The sequence below is a fragment of the Mytilus edulis genome, chromosome 14, assembly GCF_963676685.1.
Source record: "Mytilus edulis chromosome 14, xbMytEdul2.2, whole genome shotgun sequence".
Lineage (NCBI taxonomy): Eukaryota > Metazoa > Mollusca > Bivalvia > Mytilida > Mytilidae > Mytilus > Mytilus edulis.
In genome coordinates, this window is record NC_092357.1 from 68,634,110 (window position 1) to 68,653,446 (window position 19,337).

A 19,337-nucleotide genomic window follows, 5' to 3' on the forward strand; every position below is an offset into this window, starting at 1 on the left:
TAACTGTTCTATATACCAGCTTTGATAAGTGTTTGATAGTACTATACATTTTCTCTAGTAAGGTTAAAGTTATGCCACTAAAATTCAAACTTGATCCGTGTTTTGCGTAATAAGCATTGTGTATAAGTTTCAAACATTTGGTCGAGTCAAACTATAACATCCATAGCTAAGGCTGCAGCATAAAAATGTTGGTTATCCCCATTATTATTCAATCTATTGATAACTTACGTTACTATCCTTATAAATCTATCTATAATCAGCTTGCATGTTAAATAGTCTAGAGCTGTTCCATTGAATTCGTCTTCTTTTTCTGTTTCTTGAGGAAGTTAAATCAACCTGTTCAGTCACTATAAAGTGTTACAATTCATATTTAGACGCAACACATAAATAGTGACCAAAAAGGTACCGCAATCTCAGGATGAACGCTTAAATAAAAAAAAAAAAATGAACACACCTCTTATGTCTCACCCCGCAACATTCTGTATGTATGTTTCTATCCCTAGTCAGGAGTCGGTCATTCAGTGGTTGTCCTTTGTTTATGTGTTACATATTTGTTTTTGATAGATTGGACTGTTAGATCTCTCGTTTGAATTGTTTTACAATGTCATTTCGGGGCCTTTTATAGCTGACTATACGGTATGGGCTTTGCTAATTGTTGATGGCCATACTGTGCCCTATAGTTGTTAACTTCTGTGTCATTTGATCTCTTGTGGAGAGTAGTCTCATTGACAATCATACCACATCTTCTCTTTGACATAGAATATTTTAACCTTCGTTCTAAAAAACACATGTCCAAAACTGGAATATGATTTGATTGCGTTAAAGATCTGAACACAGACAGAAACACTAACATGACTAAATCCATATATTTTTGTTCAAGCATAATTGATTTGAAGTCATACTCTCCTCGTACATACTTGAATTTAACACGAGATGGATTGTATGAATAAATGATATCATTATTTTGAAACTTTCGGATGCACAATTAAATTTCCTAATGGTGCACATGCGCAGAAGCATAACCAATTTGATTAAGATTAACCCGAATAATCCAGTTGTTTCATTCGGATTATTCCAATTATTAATGTATCAAAGGCAATTATAACAACAATCAGTGAGAATTATTATTATGACCTATTAATGCTCCAAAACAAGCCATTAACTTTTAATTATTTTCATGTGTTTTCGTGAATTTCGAGAATTTATACCATTTAAATATCTGAAAAGGTTTATTTAACTTAAATACCCATAATATTAATATTTTAGTATTATGCGTCCTTGATAAAAGTAAGGAGAACGAACCCAGGGCCTTACTGCTGATTAATGTTGATGTTTGATTTCTTTTATATACGTTATAATATGAATATACCCAATAATCTTGAAAACTTGCAATAAAAACATAATCAACCTAGTTGTTTTATACTCATCTAAAATAGATATTTTTCAAAGGTCTTTTTTATTTTTTTACCGTACACCTTTTACATTTATTGACATTATAATAAAAATCATAAAAATTTATGAATTACAATTAATATATATCTTTATTTTTATTTCTTATATACATGATAAATATATTTTTTATTGGGGCCGGATTGATTTTACATATGGGATGGATCGACGTTGGGCCGGATCGACTTGGGCCGGATCTACGTGGGGCCAGATCGACCCAAAAGCTTATTCTTGCTGTGACACTTTCCTGTCGCAGAAAGGGATCAAGGCAAGAAATAAAATAGCCTTTCATGACTTCACAAAAATAACATATTTTATATTTTTCCAGCACCAGCAATAATTTTATCCCTCTATACAGGTTTAAACACCATATAGAGGGTTTGTTCCCAACCGGATAAATAAAACTTAGATATGATGTCTTCTCCTTGTACATTTTTTGTACTTAGCTACAAAAGGACAGCAGGAGTCTACATGCCAGTTTGTAGAATTTGAAGTGTTTTACGTTTTTGTGGTTTTATCATACGTTTTTGTGGTTTTATCATAGAGTATTGACCCTTTGACTGCCATGGCATTGAAAAACGTTTTACCTTTGACTGCTAAGAATCGGCCTGGCTTCGAACTTTATCAAACAGCGCCATGGCAACCCTGACAACAATTGATAACGTCACGCTATTCTGCATGGTACCTGTATATGATTGCTCGTGTGGTGACACCACAGTATGTCTGCTTCGTTCATTTATCACTCTCAAGTGTCGAATGTTTTTACTGTATTTGTGTTTTTTTTATATTTGATCAGTCTTTTAATTGGTGTTAATTGCAATTTATTAGTATTTGTAAAAACTGATAGCCTCATTGACTTTAATGGTATTCAGAAAATCTGTGCCACATGGCCAATATTTTGGCCTTAAAGTTATTTCTCAAAAATGCCACGGCCCATTTTAAATCGTTTGTGTTGTATGAAATAAACCATAATTAGTTATGGTGACAACACCAGTGTTTAGTTTAAAATATTTAACGGTTTTACTTTGATTGACATCAGAAGAAGTGTGACGTCTTTTGCATCACTTTTAAATTCACGACAGGCTCCCGTTCTAGAACAAACTCTATGTGTAATATGCTTTATTAAACTCAAATGTTCGGATTAGTGTATCAAATTCCATTGTCAAACTTTTGAAGAAGAAAATAAAAACAATAAAAAAACTTCGGGCTTTGGAAAAGTTTTCTGATTTTGTTCTACATGCCTTTAGTTTGTATAATATCAAACATCGTCACAGCAAATGGGTATTTCGTCAATTTCGGTAAATGATAGAGCGAGAATATAAATTTATTTGTGAAAATTGCCACTGTGTGAAATTAAGTTCCTACAATTACAGACAGGCAAATTTTCTTTGTCTTGTTTTACTTTTTAGTTGATGATAAAATTGAAAATGGAAATGGGGAATATGTCAAAGAGACAAGAACCCGACCAAATATGTTAAAGGATGGCTTCTTAAAGTCAAGTGGCAAATAAATATGCATATATTAAGGACGTGAACATGCCACTTCTTCATTTACCAAGACCTAATTCTGATTTTTTGAAAAGAACATTTAAACATTCTGGTCTTATTACCTGGAATAATTTACCAAATAATATTAAAGAAATAGATAATTTAGATACATTTATGACCAACTGTTCAAACTATTTTCTAACTGAACAGAATAAAGATGCATGAAACTAATGTATTTCTTTTTCTTCTTCTACTGAATGCATATGTGCTTATTTAACTGTATTATGTATTTTATATTGTATGTATTTTTGTACGTTTTTTATTTGTATTGATAGTTTTTGAAGATTAACATGTAATTGTTAAATGTTTTACCTTCGTTAAATAAAGAATTTTATTATTATTATGTAAACAATCGCCATATTGCTTTGTGACGTATTGGAATTTCCACAACAATATATATTTTCGAATAACAGCCACTTTAACTCGCTTTGTAACTACGATGTACACCTTATCTACTAATATATATAAATAACGTCACATAATCTGTATATCTGTGTGGACCTAATCTACCATGTACCTATCTGATCATGTGACATGAATATTAATACACAAATTCTTGTTCAAATGTATAATTCCATAATATTTAAATAAACACAATTTCTTTTATGGTTGTGAAAATATTGAAGTTTCAAATATTAAACTCATGCAACACACATTATTTACATTTACCACAATTGATATTCTTTACAAAACAAAATCGAATAATACTGCATTCTTTTATACTAAATAAAATATCTGATATATAGATTCACTTACGTTTGCATGCATTTTATTCACATTCGAGAGATATTTTCCTTTTCGTGTTTCAACACATCATCTCATTGTCAACTCATTGTCAACATTGATGTAAACAATCACCATATTGCTTTGTGACGTATTGGAATTTCCACAATAATATATATATATATTTCGATTCACAACCACTTTAACTCGCTTTGTAACTACGATATACACCTTATCTACCAATATATTTAAATGACGTCACATAATCTGTATATCTGTGTGCATCTTATCTACTATATGTATGATAACTTTTTAATTTACAGTAATTTTTGGCCGAATAAGGGCCTTATTGCTCCTACTCCTTTGATTGGTTAAGTTCCAATGATGGTTATTTTCTTGTATGCAATCAAATGTTATGTTAAATTTTTTCTATAGTACTGGACAGGATAAAACTTTATCCATGCCAAGTATATCTTTATTTGTAACAAAGATAAATTCTGCACATTTTTTCTAAAAGTGCAAATTTAACAAAGACTATGGGCGAGTTGTTGTCGCTTTGACACATTCCCCATTTCCTTTTTCAATTTTAATAGGGAAAAATCAATGGTGGTATTACACCTAGAGCAAATCTGACATGTGTGGGTAATCTTCTTTTATTGAAACTACTGAGACACATTTAACCATACTTGAACATAATAATTAATATGTTTTTTCTTTAAAAAATGTATCAGATGACCCTCATGGCCCACATGAATAAAAATGGAACATAGGGGTAAAATGCAGATTTTTGTATATATCTCTGAAACTAAACCATTTGGAGCAAATCAGACAGGGGGCAGTTGATGGTTTTCTCAGAGCATGGGTCCTGTGTAATTTCGAGGAGAAGATTTTTTAAAAGTTAACGGACATTTAATATGGACAACAGACAACAAGTGCTGCCCATTGGACCAAGATCGTTTTTAACCCTTAAAGTACACCACTTACCATTTTGTGTACAACATCCCAGGAAATTAATAATATTTTCATGGCATCCTATTAATTTCATCACTTCCATTTCTTGCATTAAATCTGTCAATTCTCTATCGGTTGCATCCTCTAAAATATTTAAATAATATTGACAATTATTAATGGATAAAACCATTGGTCACATTCAAAGAATACTGTGGATTCATTCATTTTCATGGATTGCTTAAAACTTGCATAATCGTGGATATTTGATTTTGTAATTTTTCCAATCTCTGTATTCAAAGCCTATTCAAAATATGTTATTCAATGAACATTTGAATTCAATGTTCACCTGTACCCACGAAAATTGGTATCAAACTAATGTTAATGAATCAAAAGTAATTTGTCCCAACCCAGGACTATATGTCCCCATTCAAAAACATTGATCAGGAACCCTCCCCTTGCAGTGGCATAGCTTGCATGTATGCTCAGATGCTCAAGCATCCACATCATTTTGACAAAACAAAAATAAAAAAAACAACAGTTTAACTCGGAAGTATCAAAATGTAACAAGGCTGAGGATATGAGGATAACATCCAGTCATTTTCGAAGCAGTATGCCTGGTCTTTCATTTAGGATAATTTAGTTTGATACATGAATCGCAGAATAGTGTTTCAAGTTAACTTTTCTTCGTATAAATAGTCTATGTCATCAGCTAAGGCAAGCGGAGAGGACTGATACGCAGACCCGTGGACATGTTTCATCTGAAATTGAACCTAGTGGAGGGATGGCTTCTCATTTGACTATAGTAACTAACAACTAAAACACCATATCCTGATATCGTTTCTTGCGACATTGTAAACGACGTGATAAAACAAATCAATTTGTAATAGATCGTGATAAGTCCTAGGCTTATGAATTCCCGTTTCTATTTAGGTTCAAATACTAATTTTATTTTTATTCAGTAAAGAACAAAGATCCAATATTCCCCGCCATGCACATTACATGTCATATTTTATCTATCAAAGGCCAAGGAACAAGGGAATAACTAAAAAAAACTTTTATTTCTTTTTCTTTTTTATTTTTAATATCTAAAAAGAAATAAAAGCTTCACAGCAAATGAAATGGGATTTCCATTACAATTTATATTTCAAAGGGACATTACTAGTTAAAAATATTTGATTACGAATTATTTTCAAAATTGTCAAAGACATTGCTTATGATATGAGTTTCACTTAATCTGACATGAATTGTACACATGAGAGTGCTAACAATACCGGACGATCGGACGCCCGGTATTTTTATGTCTCCTGCATGCGTTTAGCTCAGTAATAAAAAATCAAAGGTTGTAGACTCAAATTCCTGGAAAGAGAAGTCACTTCAGTTCCTATACTCAGAAGTTCCTAAATTATACAGAAGTGCCGCTGTAATGGAGTCCGTTTAAACGGTTTTTGATATGTCAAATAGAAGATTGGGGGGGAAACTTTACATCAAATATTTATGAATTGAATGATGGTAGTTTCAAGAAAACAATAAAATTTGGTTAAAAATATAAATATATGAATTGGTGGGTATTTTGAATTTAAACAAAAATCTAACTAGTGTCGGATTCTGGGGGAGTACATGTGCTTAAATAAAAAATATTTTCTGCACAAAAAGGTCCAAAACATTTTTCGGCTCGCTCGACTCGGCAAAACATCCACATCATTTCAACCCTGGCTACGCCACTGCCTTGGATCCCCAATAGAACAAGCAGAGCTTGCATTGCTCACAAGTTTGTTTTTTTGCTTAAATCTTTCATCAATGACTGTTTTTGCTTTTCAATTTATATTTAATAATAAGAGGCTTACAAATGCCAATACAATGTTCATTGTATCTGTCATATTTTCATTAAAAGCAAATAAATGCATTTTACCCATTTGTTCCATTTTAACCATAGTGTCTTTGTTTCTTGAAGTACAAGGAAATAAAATACAAATTTATACTAAATTCATTTGCGAAGATTTATATAGTTAAAAAAAAAATAAAACAACTTGTGTAATTTTCCTTAAAGGTCAATAACTCCGTAACGGGTCAATTGACAATTTTTGTCATAAAAAACATTTTTGAAGATGTTACTTTGCTGAACATTTTTTGCTGTTTACAGTTTATCTTTATCTTTAATTAATTTCATACAAAAACTAAAAAAAATCCTTAAAATAACCAATTTAGTGGCAGGAACCCAACAATGGCACCCATGATTGTCGATGGATCAAAACTTCGGATACAATTTATAAGCATGATACCAGATAATTAAGGAAATTTTTGTTTGTTAAAGTTTGAAATCTTTGGCCCAGTAGTTTCAGAGAAGGTTTTTTGAAATAGTTAACAACAGATGATGATGGACGCCAAGTCATTAGTGATAACATAAGCTCAAATGGTTATAGCTAACAAGAATGTGTCCCCAGTACATGAATAGCCCATCCACACTATCATTTTCTATGTTCAGTGGACCTTGAAAATGGGGGAAAATTTCTAGTTTGGCATAAAAATTACAAAGATTATAAAATAGAAAACATGAGCCCTAAGTTTCAAGTTGATTGGACTTCAACTTCATCAAAAACTACCTCTACCAAAAACTTTAACCAATCCTTTAACCTGAAGCGGGACAGACAGACGGAAGGACAAACGGACGGAAGAACGAACCAATGGATGGACAGATGAACAAATGGACAGACAAAAGAACGAATGAATGGACGCACAGAACAGAAAACATAATGCACCAAAATGGGGCATAATAAATGGGACATTAAAATGGGTTTTAATCGATCCTACAAACTATCCATGTTTATGTAATAAGGAGTACTGTCTTTTGGTATGTATAACAAACACATTTACATTTATACCCTGTGTGTTATACATGACTACAAATATTTTCTTAGTTTTTTTTCAGGTCCAAAATTGGACCAAGAAATTTCCAATTGAAGTGAAAAGTAAGGATTTTTTTTGCTCAAACCTTGATTGTTTTTTATGTGTTATAATATTAATATTCTTGATTTGTCATGTTTTATTCAAATAAAATACATTTTATATCTTTGTTGTTACGTTTTTCGTGTAAATTTGTCAATATGTTTTGCAATCCGGAAATTTGCCAATTGTCTTAATATTGAAGACACAATAAAGCTTTTGTTATTGGTTAAATCAGCCTAGAGTTGTGTTCCTTGTTGTCATAACTTATTGTTTTGTATGTGAAGAGTTGAAGAAAAGTGTATGAAAATTGAATAAACAACACTCATTTTGAAAATATAAACCATATAATATATCAGGTGATCACAAGTCATGTTGGTCAGTCATGTGACATAATATTGTAAAGTGATGATTTATTCTATGAGAAGTTTATTTTTATAAATACGTTTTTACTTTGTAACTTTTCAACTTTTAAACAACTGTTTAAAACCTTTCAAGAAATTATGATTGAAAACATGATTATCACATAATTGTAACCTGAACAAATTTAATTAGGAACAAGGTCAACCTGTCACTGATTTGTTTTGACATTCATTAGACCTGGGGTTGAAGTCATAAAACTTTGCTCAGTGCTCGGAGCACAAAAATCTTGCTCAAAACATAAAATCCAGCATTTTGATTGGTTTTTATTTGTTTAAGTACAAAAAACTGACTCAAATATTTATTACTTCAAGGCCTGTTGATTGAGGTGGGATAATCCAGATTAACAGCTAGAATCATCAAACAAAAAATAAAAGTATTGAGATTTTAACAATTCATTACAGCACTAATGACATTAATTGATTTGTAATTATTTCATGTATTTTATTGTTTGAATCAGAACATTAATTGGATATTTATAATCTTGTCCTTTATACTCAAACAATTCATCCTTTTAACTGTGATTTTCAAAAAATTATCAAAGTTCAAAGCCCATAATTATAGCAAAAATGAGCTAAGCGAAACAAAACTGAAACTTAACAATTCCTAGTTGTGGAATTAGGGAATGACAGAATGATGGAATGACGGAATGACAGAATTACGGAATGACCGAATTACGGACATGGATAAAACTATATGGCACCGACATCTTTGTTGCGGGCCATATTCGTTGCAGGGCCATAACAATGCAAATTTTTCAATAAAGATAAAAAAAGATGGAAAAAATTCAATTCTTATTTCCCAAAATTTTATGCTTGTCTGTCTAATAAAAAAAGAAAACCTAAGCATAAATCCAGTTTTCATTAATACTATTTGATTTTTGATCTAAAATATATAAGTAAATTTTACCCTTCAACATCTTGACTGCTATGGCAGTTGTTGGAGCTTTATTTAAACCAACAGTTTCTGCTTTAAAAACTTTACCAAATGCTCCTTCCCCAAGAGGTTCACCAAGTGATAACCTATAACAATAAATAAATTATTTCATCTCATATTCATTTAGATATTGAGATACTGATTGATGTAACCATATATATATAACTAAATAAAATTCTAATAGTTGTACACATTTTCTTAGATATAAGAAGATATGGTATGAGTGCCAATGAGACAACTCTCCATCCAAATGACAATTTATAAAAGTAAACCATTATATGTCAATGTACGGCCATAACACAGAGCCTTGGCTCACACTGAATAACAAGCTATAAAGGGCCCCAAAATTACTAGAGTAAAACCATTCAAACGGGAAAACCAACGTTCTAATCTATATAAAACCAGAGGCTCTAAAGAGCCTGTGTCGCTCACTTTTGTCTATGTGAATATTCAAGGACATGACAAAATTGTGTTTTGGTGATAACTAAGATTTATGAAAAATGGTTAAATATTGACTATAAAGGGCAATAACTCCTAAAGGGGTCAACTGACCATTTCAGTTATGTTGACTTATTTGTAAAACTTACTTTGCTGAACATTATTGCTGTTTAGTTTATCTCTATCTATTATAATCATGATAATATTCAAGATAATAACCAAAAACAGCAAAATTCAGGGGTAGCAACCCAACAAAAGGTTGTCCAATTCATCTAAAATTTTTAGGGCAGATAGATCTTGACCTGATAAACAATTTCACTCTATGTCAGATTTGTTCTAAATGCTTTGGTTTTTGAGTTATAAGCCAAAAGCTGCATTTTACCCCTATGTTCTATATTTAGCCCTGGCGGCCATCTTGGTTGGTTGGCCGGGTCACTGGACACAATTTTTAAACTAGATACCCTAATAATGTTTTGGCCATGTTTGGTTAAATTTGGCCCAGTAGTTTCAGAGGAGAAGATTTTTATAAAAGTTAACGACGATGGATGACGGACGCCAAGTGATGAGAAAAGCTCACTTCGACCTTCGGGCCAGGTGAGCTAAAAACAAGAAACGAGAAACACATATAAATTATATAAACAAACTACAACTACTGTACATCAGATTCCTGACTTAGGACAGGTGCAAACATTTGCAGTGATGGATTAAATGTTTTAATGGGTTAAACCATTTATTACTTAATGATTTACAATTTTCAGTGTTTTTGAACAATTTTGTACCGAGACACATGTTTTTTTTTATCTAGGTAATGTGAGAATGTTATATTTGTTCTTTTAAAAAATTACCAGAAAATCAAGTTTCTCACATTGTATTGCATGATCAGACCTCTACAATAACATTTTTTTCAACTTGTTTAGGAGGACTTTGCATTATAAGTTGATTCAAGGAACAAAAGAAATTTAAAACAATAGAACAGAAGTTAGTTTTATATCTTTTGAAATATTTTTCAAAAATTATGAGTCAAGAAAAACTGAAACTAGTCATGTCACAGAACTTAGGATCTACTTTTTAACAATGCCAAGTCAAATCAGACTTGCAAATGAGGCACCGTCTGATAGGCATGTCAATGTAAATTCATTGGATTTGTATCTTGTTTTTATTTTAAAGTCGAATTTTTTGTCAGCTTTTTCTAGTTTTATCCATTTCATACAGTAAGTACAGAGTGAGTCATGGATGATATTACGACACTCATTCCAATTTATAATTGACTGGGGAAGATAATTAGGTCCTTTACTGAGGAATTATTTTAACTCTCCGTCTTGAAATATGTTAAGATCTCCTGTTATAACATGGGAAATTGGTCCATAAATGTATTTGGAATTACTGCAATTACATGAAGTAGGTGTATTTTCACTGATATTAAAATCTTTACACAATTGGCTATAATTTAACACAAATTTCCATGTAGATTTCTTGTAAATATAACAAATAAGAGGGAGCTCAGTATTATCAAAATATCCAGGAATTTGTTCTTTAACAGAATGGTTGTTAAAAATACCAGCAATATTTACAAAATCAAAACCTTTATTGACATACTTTATTTTAATAAAATGTTTTTTATGATCTTCAGGACGATCAATTTTAGGAAACAGTTTAGAATAACAATATGCCATTATAATTTGAACAATTTCGTACTTAGGACTGCTATATGAAATTGAGTTGCAATCCTCTAAAATTTTATTTAACTTATTAATCGGTAATGAACAGAGCTTTGTTAACAGATAATGTCTGCTGTTGTTTTTTGAAATAGAAATTAGGTCCGAAATATTGGTGTGATTGGTCCGAAATTTTCTTTGATTGTGATTTTTTCTACGACCATGAGAATGTTTTTTTTTCGAACAGTTTTAGAAACAATATCCAAAATGTTAACAGTATCGGTTCTTGATATTTTTTAATCTAATTTAATTCAATTATTTTCCGTGATTGTACACTTTGATTGAGATTCACCAGGCTGCTTATTTACTTCTTCCAAAGGTTGAACTGCTAAATATTTGATAAGATGACTGTGCTTCTTAAGGTGTTGATAAATGATACTTTTGAATTTATTGGGTTATTTTCTTGAGTGCGTTTAGATAAATATCGACCAGTTTAACCTACGTACTGAATACCGCATCCTGGTTTGTTTCATGTGAGTAAATAAATAAGACTGTTTGTTTTTCAAGTTATATCAGTTTCAAATTTTAAAGAAAATGAGCGACCATTAAGTGTGGACCTTACCGTATTGTTGGTGGAAAGACAGGGACATGTTACTCATTTTTTGGCATGACACTTATCGATAGAATGGTAACCACGATTTTTATTTTTAAAAATGTTAGCGATGGTAGTATTTTTAGATAGGCGATTTTGAAGATTGAGACGTGTAATTACCCTTTGAACGAGTTAAGTATTTAATATTTTTCCATTTCTAAGCTTCCTATTTGTTTTTTGTTTGTGAATTATATTAGAAAGGAGCAAAAACTGGTGTCTAGAATATGAACCAGCATACAATGAATAAAGTTATGAAAAAATGATAAATCTGTTCAGCTAAAGATGTCAAACGCTATCTGTATTACAGTGAGTTGACTATGAGTGTTACCGTTTACCTGTAGCTATTGTTCAACCAGATTGAAACATTGACAATACAATAGGGACATTTAAATTGACCAGTTGGTTTGGTAGATTTAAATCTACCTTGATGCTACCTGTACAGTTTTTTATTCACCTAACCAAAACTTTCAGCATGCTTTTTTCCTGAAGTATTTCTTATCCTATCACTTCACCTGTTTAATTGTTACTGGTGTAGTATAACTGAGATATTTTTTTTTTAAACTTCAAGGCTTCACTTTTTATCTTTGTTGAATAACATAATATGCATTCAGTCTAAATTAGTTTATACATGGTATGAATAATGCTAGAATATGACTACTTATATTTGATAACTAGACACAAACTTATTTCATGTTCTTACATCAACTTAACACTGTGAATTTGATAAAAAAAAAAAAACTTTTCTCATGTTTTTTTTATTAGAGAATCCTAAAACAGGTAAAGAAATTAACATTTTTATAAGTCTTTTTGTTATGGAAATGGATGTTTTCCCTGAAATAATTAATCATTCAAATGCCAAAAAACATAACATTTAGACAGATATTTTTTTTTTACTGTCATTTAAAATTTTAGAAGGGGGCAACATATATATTTTTATAAGGGAATTTAATTACATGTCATATAATTCTCTACATTTCCTCTTTAATGTTTTCATAGCCAAATACTATGAGTGCTTAGATTTCTTGTATATTGTTGAAAAAAAACTTTTAAAAAAAATATTTGTTCATGCTTTTGACTGTATAACTAGATTTTCTCTCTTTATCAGTATTCTGTTAAATTTCCCATGAGATATATATCCCTAAAATCAGGTACAGAATTTTGCAATATTTGATTATTTCCATTATCACATTTAAAATGAGTATCCTCACTTTACAAATATTTTGGATAAGTTTATTCATATATTTTCACTATATCACTTGATTTTATTATATCCACAGTATTGAGTTTTTATTTCATTTACATGTATATATTCCAATCAAACAATTTTAGATCCAGAACTTTATAATGATTACTTCCAATTTCACATTCATATTATCCCAACATTAGGAATATTTTACTTTTTCATTTCACTTTATCACTACATTAGACTATATCCACTTTATGAATTTAACATTTTGTTTCATTTCCATGATAATTCCAATGATATATATTCCATTTAAACAGGTGAATCACTCTTATAATATATCCCAAAATTTATAATGAATGTGTTGCAATTATTTCTCCTTCTTGCATTCAAGTTTGATTTTTTATAACCTTTTAGATAACTTATTCCATATTATGCAAATTGAATTTCCTTCAGTGAACACAGTATTTTTTCCACAAAAATCCTCTTATAATAAATTTCAAAGAAAAACACTGCAAATATCATAATCCAAAATGAAATCTTGAAGGGACATTATAAAGAAATGCACAACATATATAATCCATCTGAAAATTGAAACTGAAATCACCTGGGTAGCTCTTTCATGTGTCACTGACAAATGGACAATACTATGTATGAGGGTTACAAATTTAAAGAATCATTTATTATTTAAAAACAGTTTTGATTTTCATGCATAGTTATATGCAGTTAACAAAATATTTTACTGAATAAGATTTTTTAGTAAATTTTAGAAATATTATCAATACTGGCCATTTAAAACAATGAAAACCTAAAAATATTTTTACCCTTTCAAATTTTTGATAGAATAATCCTAGGTAAAGAAAAATTACAGGAAAAAATCATGCTGAAATTTTGGGTTAGGTGAATAATTTTTTTTACAGGTAGCATCAAGGTAGATTTAAATCTTACAAACAAACTGGTCAATTTAAATGTTCCAATTGTATTGTCAATGTTTCAATCTGGTTGAACAATAGCTACAGGTAAACGGTAACACCCATAGTCAACTCACTGTAATTACCCAAAAAAGATAGGGTATATCAGGGTAGCGACTGACGTCTGACTAAATATTCTCGCTCGGACACACACTCCATAATCTAGTATATTATAAGAGCATATAAACCTGTTAAATTAAATTAATATTGATATAGCTTTTACTTGTCTGACCTTTTTATCCTCCAGTACAAGACAATCAGACAAGTGTTATTGTTGAGCCCTAATGATTCCAGTATATATATGAGAAAATGTTAAACCTTGGAAAAAAAGAGTTTTTGGAAAAACTTCTTGTTATATTTCATACTACAGTGGTTACAATATCTATTGAATTCATCTGAAAATTGATACAACCAATCAAATATCAGGTCATTATACAGCTTTTAACCAAAGAAACAATCTGGATGTCAGAAACAGTGAGCAATGCTATTTGTGGGTCGACAGATACAAGTTAAAATGTTGTCATGAGTCAATATATATGTCTTTACAGTATGATAACTTTCATGGAATGGTCAATGTTATGCTTTAACTTACTGTTCCCGTCTAAATTCCCAGTGTTTGTCCAGAGGGAGATCATACTCTGACATCATGGTCAAATCAGATGACAAGCGTCTTCTTGGACCAGGTTCAATTCTGATTGTGGGTAAAACAAATGGTTGTGTACCATCATAAGATTTGTATGGATGGTAATTCTCATTCTGGAATTGATGCAAAACATTCTGATATGAAATTAAAATGTATACCTGTTTCAAATTTGTGTGCAAATCCATGTCATTTTTTTAATTATCATGATTTTTTAATAGAAATAAACATCATAAAAGTTTGAAGAGCACACAGACTATCGCTAATAATAAATGAAGCAAGTCCAGATGCAAAGCTGTTATAAATATTCAAATCTAAAATTGACAAAAACTTCCTTAAAACTAAATTAGATTCTGTCTAGATTGAATATCTCTATTTTCATAATCTAAACATTACTGATGAACATTTAATGAATCTCAATAATCTTCCTTTCTTAAGACTTACTTTGTAACTTTTACACCATATAAAGACAACTTCCTCGTAAAACTTCATTTCCTAATTATAACCGAATAAGTCAAACATATTCTTTTTTGTGCACTTGTATTTGAACTTATCAGTAATAAAATATGTTTGAATATTGAAACTAGCCTGTGTCATGACAATTACTCTCTTGACATTTCTATATTTGCTGGACTGAACCCTCTTGTAACGTCTATAACATATAAATATCAGGAGTAACAGGAAGAGAACAACTACTGATGCGACACCACCGATAATGTAGATTACTATTTGCTCTTTATCGTTTGTTCCTCCTGACCTAATGTCTACTGCTTCTGCTTGTTCATCTGCAATTTAAGTATTTGTAATTAAAAAGTTTTCAAAAGATGAAATAATATGTTTGAAAGGAAATGGTAAATATGTGTCAGCTCAATAGCTGGCTTATCTACAATATTTATAACCAATTCAATCCTTTTTTCCTCCTCATCAAACTTTTAATTGTTAAAAGTCTTTATTTTAGGAATGATTGTAATATTTTTTTCTGTCTATGAAGGAATAATATCATTAAAAAAATGTGGTGCACACTGAATAACCCACTACATAAGTTACTCTAAAGTGTGTATCAAATTCAACATTTTTAACGATGAACGCCATGATTATTTTTGGTGTTAAAACTGCTTATTCTCCTTTTTTGTAAGTGTTCTATACTTTAAGCACCTGCATAGCCATTTTTACTTGATAGAAATATAAGATAAGGGGGTTTCAAATATTTATTTATTACATATATAAAGTTAAGATAAAGTGATCAGCCATCATATATAGTTGGTAAAAAGTATCTCTGCTTAAGCTACATAATGTCAACTTTGGTAACACTATTGAGCAGTGGCTTTCTGGTAGGTAGCTGTCTCAATATGTTTAATAAAGTCATTAGGGTCACCATAGTCAGCTTGGCAAGAAGTGTAGTAAGCATGATCTTGACCCAATGGCACTGGACTTGTACAATTTAAAATCAGATCTCCAGGCAGAGAAAATATGGCTAGATAATTGGTTGTTTTTAATTTGCTGCTAGGGTATTTGGTAATAACAGAGACATACATGTATAATACATTATATGTCTATGGGATAACATAGTTTGCATTTCATCAAATTATAAAAATTTAGAATTTTCAAAGACAAACATACTTATACTTAGGTATTCCATTGGTTTAGATAGAAAACAAGCCATAAATATCGTATTTGATTTCATTAAGACATTTGTCTTTGAGGTTCAGTACTATAACTGTTCAATGTTTTCAACAGCATCAAATTAAAGTCTTTTTTTTTACATCTTAATCCATTGTCAGTATTTCACTTTTAATCATCCAGACGTGTGTCTTAAACTAGCTAGTTGATGACCAGGTAATTGCCAATAATTTGTTATTGCTGTATATATAGTCTAATAATAAACACCTTCATTGATTACTCGAAGCTATTTACCTTACGACACAAAAACAAGAAAAAGAAATGGTGACCTTCTGTTTTTACAGACTTTTCCGATATCAATTTCGAGTTTCTCAAGAGTTTTACCCTGTCAGTTTTAATTCTGTAACAGGGGTTAAGAAATTTTGTTGTAGCTCACTAGCCCAGGGCTAATTAGTAACAGGATTTTACTAGCCCTGTTGGAAAAACTACTAGCCCAGCAAAACTGACCTGCTAGCCCTAGTATGACTTACAAATTCAGAGTTTGCTGCAATAACAATGAATTCTATAAAGTTAACAATTTTTTTCCATTGTACAGTAGATTTTTGCAAATTGGATACCCAAAACTTATGTTAGCAAAAACTATCCGATTACTGACATTAGCAGATATATTCAATTAATTGAATATTCACTAGATATTCTGTAATAATGAGTTGACCAAATCCCAAGATGATACAAGTCTTGACACTGCTATACATGGGTACATGTATATTAAGGATTGGAGGTACATCATCACGTTTGTGTAAAAGAATTATCAGCTGGTTAATTATGTAATGCTCATATTTGTTTTCAGTTTTAAAATTCTATTTATTAAAATAAATTAAATGACCTCAAATATTTATGTGAATAAATATCACCATCAATAGTTTTGGTCTTTTATAATTGTTTTATAAACGAAGTACAGTAATGTCTATATTTACATTTATCACAGGTAAGCTAATTGTGGGCTATAAATAAATAGATTACAACCTGAGCACAGTCTTTAAAACTCGAATTCTTTTGAATATCAATGAAGATTATCAAGTTTTCTGAAGACTGTTAATGTTTAGATCATGGCCTGGAAGTCTTTTTCACAGTATGCCAACAACAAAACCATAACATGCGCACGTGTTTCTAAAGTTATATCTAACAAAAGTCAGGTTTCTGCTGTAAAAAAAGATTCACATTTATATTACAATAAATCATTCAAAAGGAGGTACAATTAGGTTGCATAAGCAATGTAAAATACCCCTGTACTGATACATCGATATTGAAAGTACGGAATCCATCCAGAGTTATTTGTTCTATTTAAAAACTTGTACAAAATCAGTTCAAATTCTGGGAATCCTCGATGACGTAGTCAAATCTAATTGGCTAAGATAGAAAAGTGATGAGGGGATAATCCCCTTTCTATTTAAGAAACGCCAAGAATTTTTTGTCACTAGTCCGTCGGGCATATTGGGTTACAAGTTTTGGTTGCCCGAGGCCTAAATAGTGTAGTCCCGGGCGTCGGGCTAGTGGATTTTTTAACCCCTGTGTAAACAAAAATGTTTACTGAAACTTTTTCGATGTTGACATTTTCAAAAGTTGTAGATTTCAAATTTTAATGGGAGGGATGGAAGAGGGTCTGAAAAACAAGAGATTTCGACTCCCATCGGAAGAATCACATGTATGACATACAAAATTTAATTATTACACAATACAAACTAGACTAAGTGAAATCCCTGGCCACACTTCACTCTGAAACTGTTTTATAGCAAAGTCAATGTTGGATTTCTTTGACAGACACAAATGATGCCCCTGCAGATGCAAAGTCTTATTTAAAAATAACTGTCTAACACTTTACCTTAAATATGACAAAGGTAAATTATATTATCACCCAAAAGAGCAAATATAAATAAGAATCAAAATCCTGACCCCATGCACAAAAAATGGAAAAACCACCAACTAAGTGAACACTTCCTAGCATAAAACTGTAGGACAATTATCTGTATGCGAGCTCCCCTTATGCAAGTAACTACTACAAAAAATGATTAAGAGCAAATATTAAACAAAATCAAAACCCTGACCACATGCACACCTTCAATACATGTACAAAGACTACAAACAGACATCAGAGTGAAAACTTCCTAGAATTCAAACTGTAGGAGGAGTTAAGTGGAATAACTGTAAACCCATAATGGGAATGACATACAGAGATACACTGACAGGGGTAAAATAATATGACGTTTCAGTTGTGGCGGCATTAAAAGAATTAATTTTTTAAGAAAAAACTGTACATTTCCAATTTTCATGATGCCAAACCTCCTATTTTTATGACAGTCTATAAAAAATTTATTGATAATGATGTAATCGAAAATTGATAATTAAATTCTCCAAACGATTAAATCATTTTTATGTGAATATTTTGCTCGAAGACGTATTATTTCTTGGTGAAAAACAAACATTTCTCATTCTTATCTAAGCCTTTACCTAAAACTGTTAGCCAGGCAGTCTGGTAATATCTACCAAGTGGAATAGAAATCAAGCAACCATACCATCCAGCATTATCTTTTGTTACATTCTTTATTGTCAGTATTTCTGGGTGACTTAAATTCACCATGGATTGCTAAAATATCAAATAAAACAGCATTAGAGGATGAGTATATAAAACATTGAAAAGCAAAATTTTCAAAAAAGTGAACTAAGACAATAAATTATCAAAAAAGTGAAAAAAGAAGAAAATATTTCAATAAACTAGACAATTAGAATCACATTATTTTCTTAAGTCACTTGAGATTTGTCATGCAGTCAGTTTTTTTAAATATACACATGTATATATACTATTGTATAACACTTTTTAACAGCAAGATAAACTTATCAACAGACAATAAGAAATTAAATTTAAAGAAACATTCACATCAAGATCATTCAGACACACCATATCTGTAAACATTTCATGACTCAGTGAGACATTTTTCAAGCGACATACATTTTGGTGTGAAAATCCCAATGCAACCTTCTACTTGAGGTATTAATAAGTTGAAGTTATGAAATAACTGTTTCACAAATGATATCGGATATGTTCCTTATGTTGTTACTACAATCCCCTTCCCTTTCATGAATGTGACCTACCAAATTAGACTATTTACCGGACTTGTTATTACATAAGCAACATGACGGGTGCCACATGTGGA

General features: G+C 30.9%; 1 protein-coding gene across 1 annotated transcript; it reads right to left on the reverse strand.

The window, feature by feature from the left end:
- Positions 1 to 4,617: 4,617 nt before the first annotated feature.
- LOC139504426 (fibroblast growth factor receptor 2-like) lies at positions 4,618 to 18,780 on the reverse strand. The gene is made up of 5 exons (XM_071294510.1): positions 18,634 to 18,780; positions 15,094 to 15,290; positions 14,458 to 14,621; positions 8,940 to 9,052; positions 4,618 to 4,814 (listed from the first exon to the last, which is right to left on the reverse strand). Exons 1-5 carry the CDS (start codon positions 18,761 to 18,763, stop codon positions 4,618 to 4,620), a joined length of 801 nt encoding a protein of 266 aa, XP_071150611.1. The 5' UTR covers positions 18,764 to 18,780.
- Between the last annotated feature and the right edge of the window lie 557 nt (positions 18,781 to 19,337).

What these genes read in the sequence shown, in the direction of transcription:
- LOC139504426 (XM_071294510.1), bottom strand. Translation starts at nt 18,763, where the DNA reads ATGGTGAATTTAAGTCACCCAGAAATACTGACAATAAAGAATGTAACA. An exon ending in GAGTAATTGTCATGACACAG is followed by an intron (nt 14,622 to 15,093) that starts GCTAGTTTCAAT and finishes CATCAATTCCAG; the next exon opens with AATGAGAATTACCATCCATA. An exon ending in TGGGAATTTAGACGGGAACA is followed by an intron (nt 9,053 to 14,457) that starts GTAAGTTAAAGC and finishes TTATTGTTATAG; the next exon opens with GTTATCACTTGGTGAACCTC.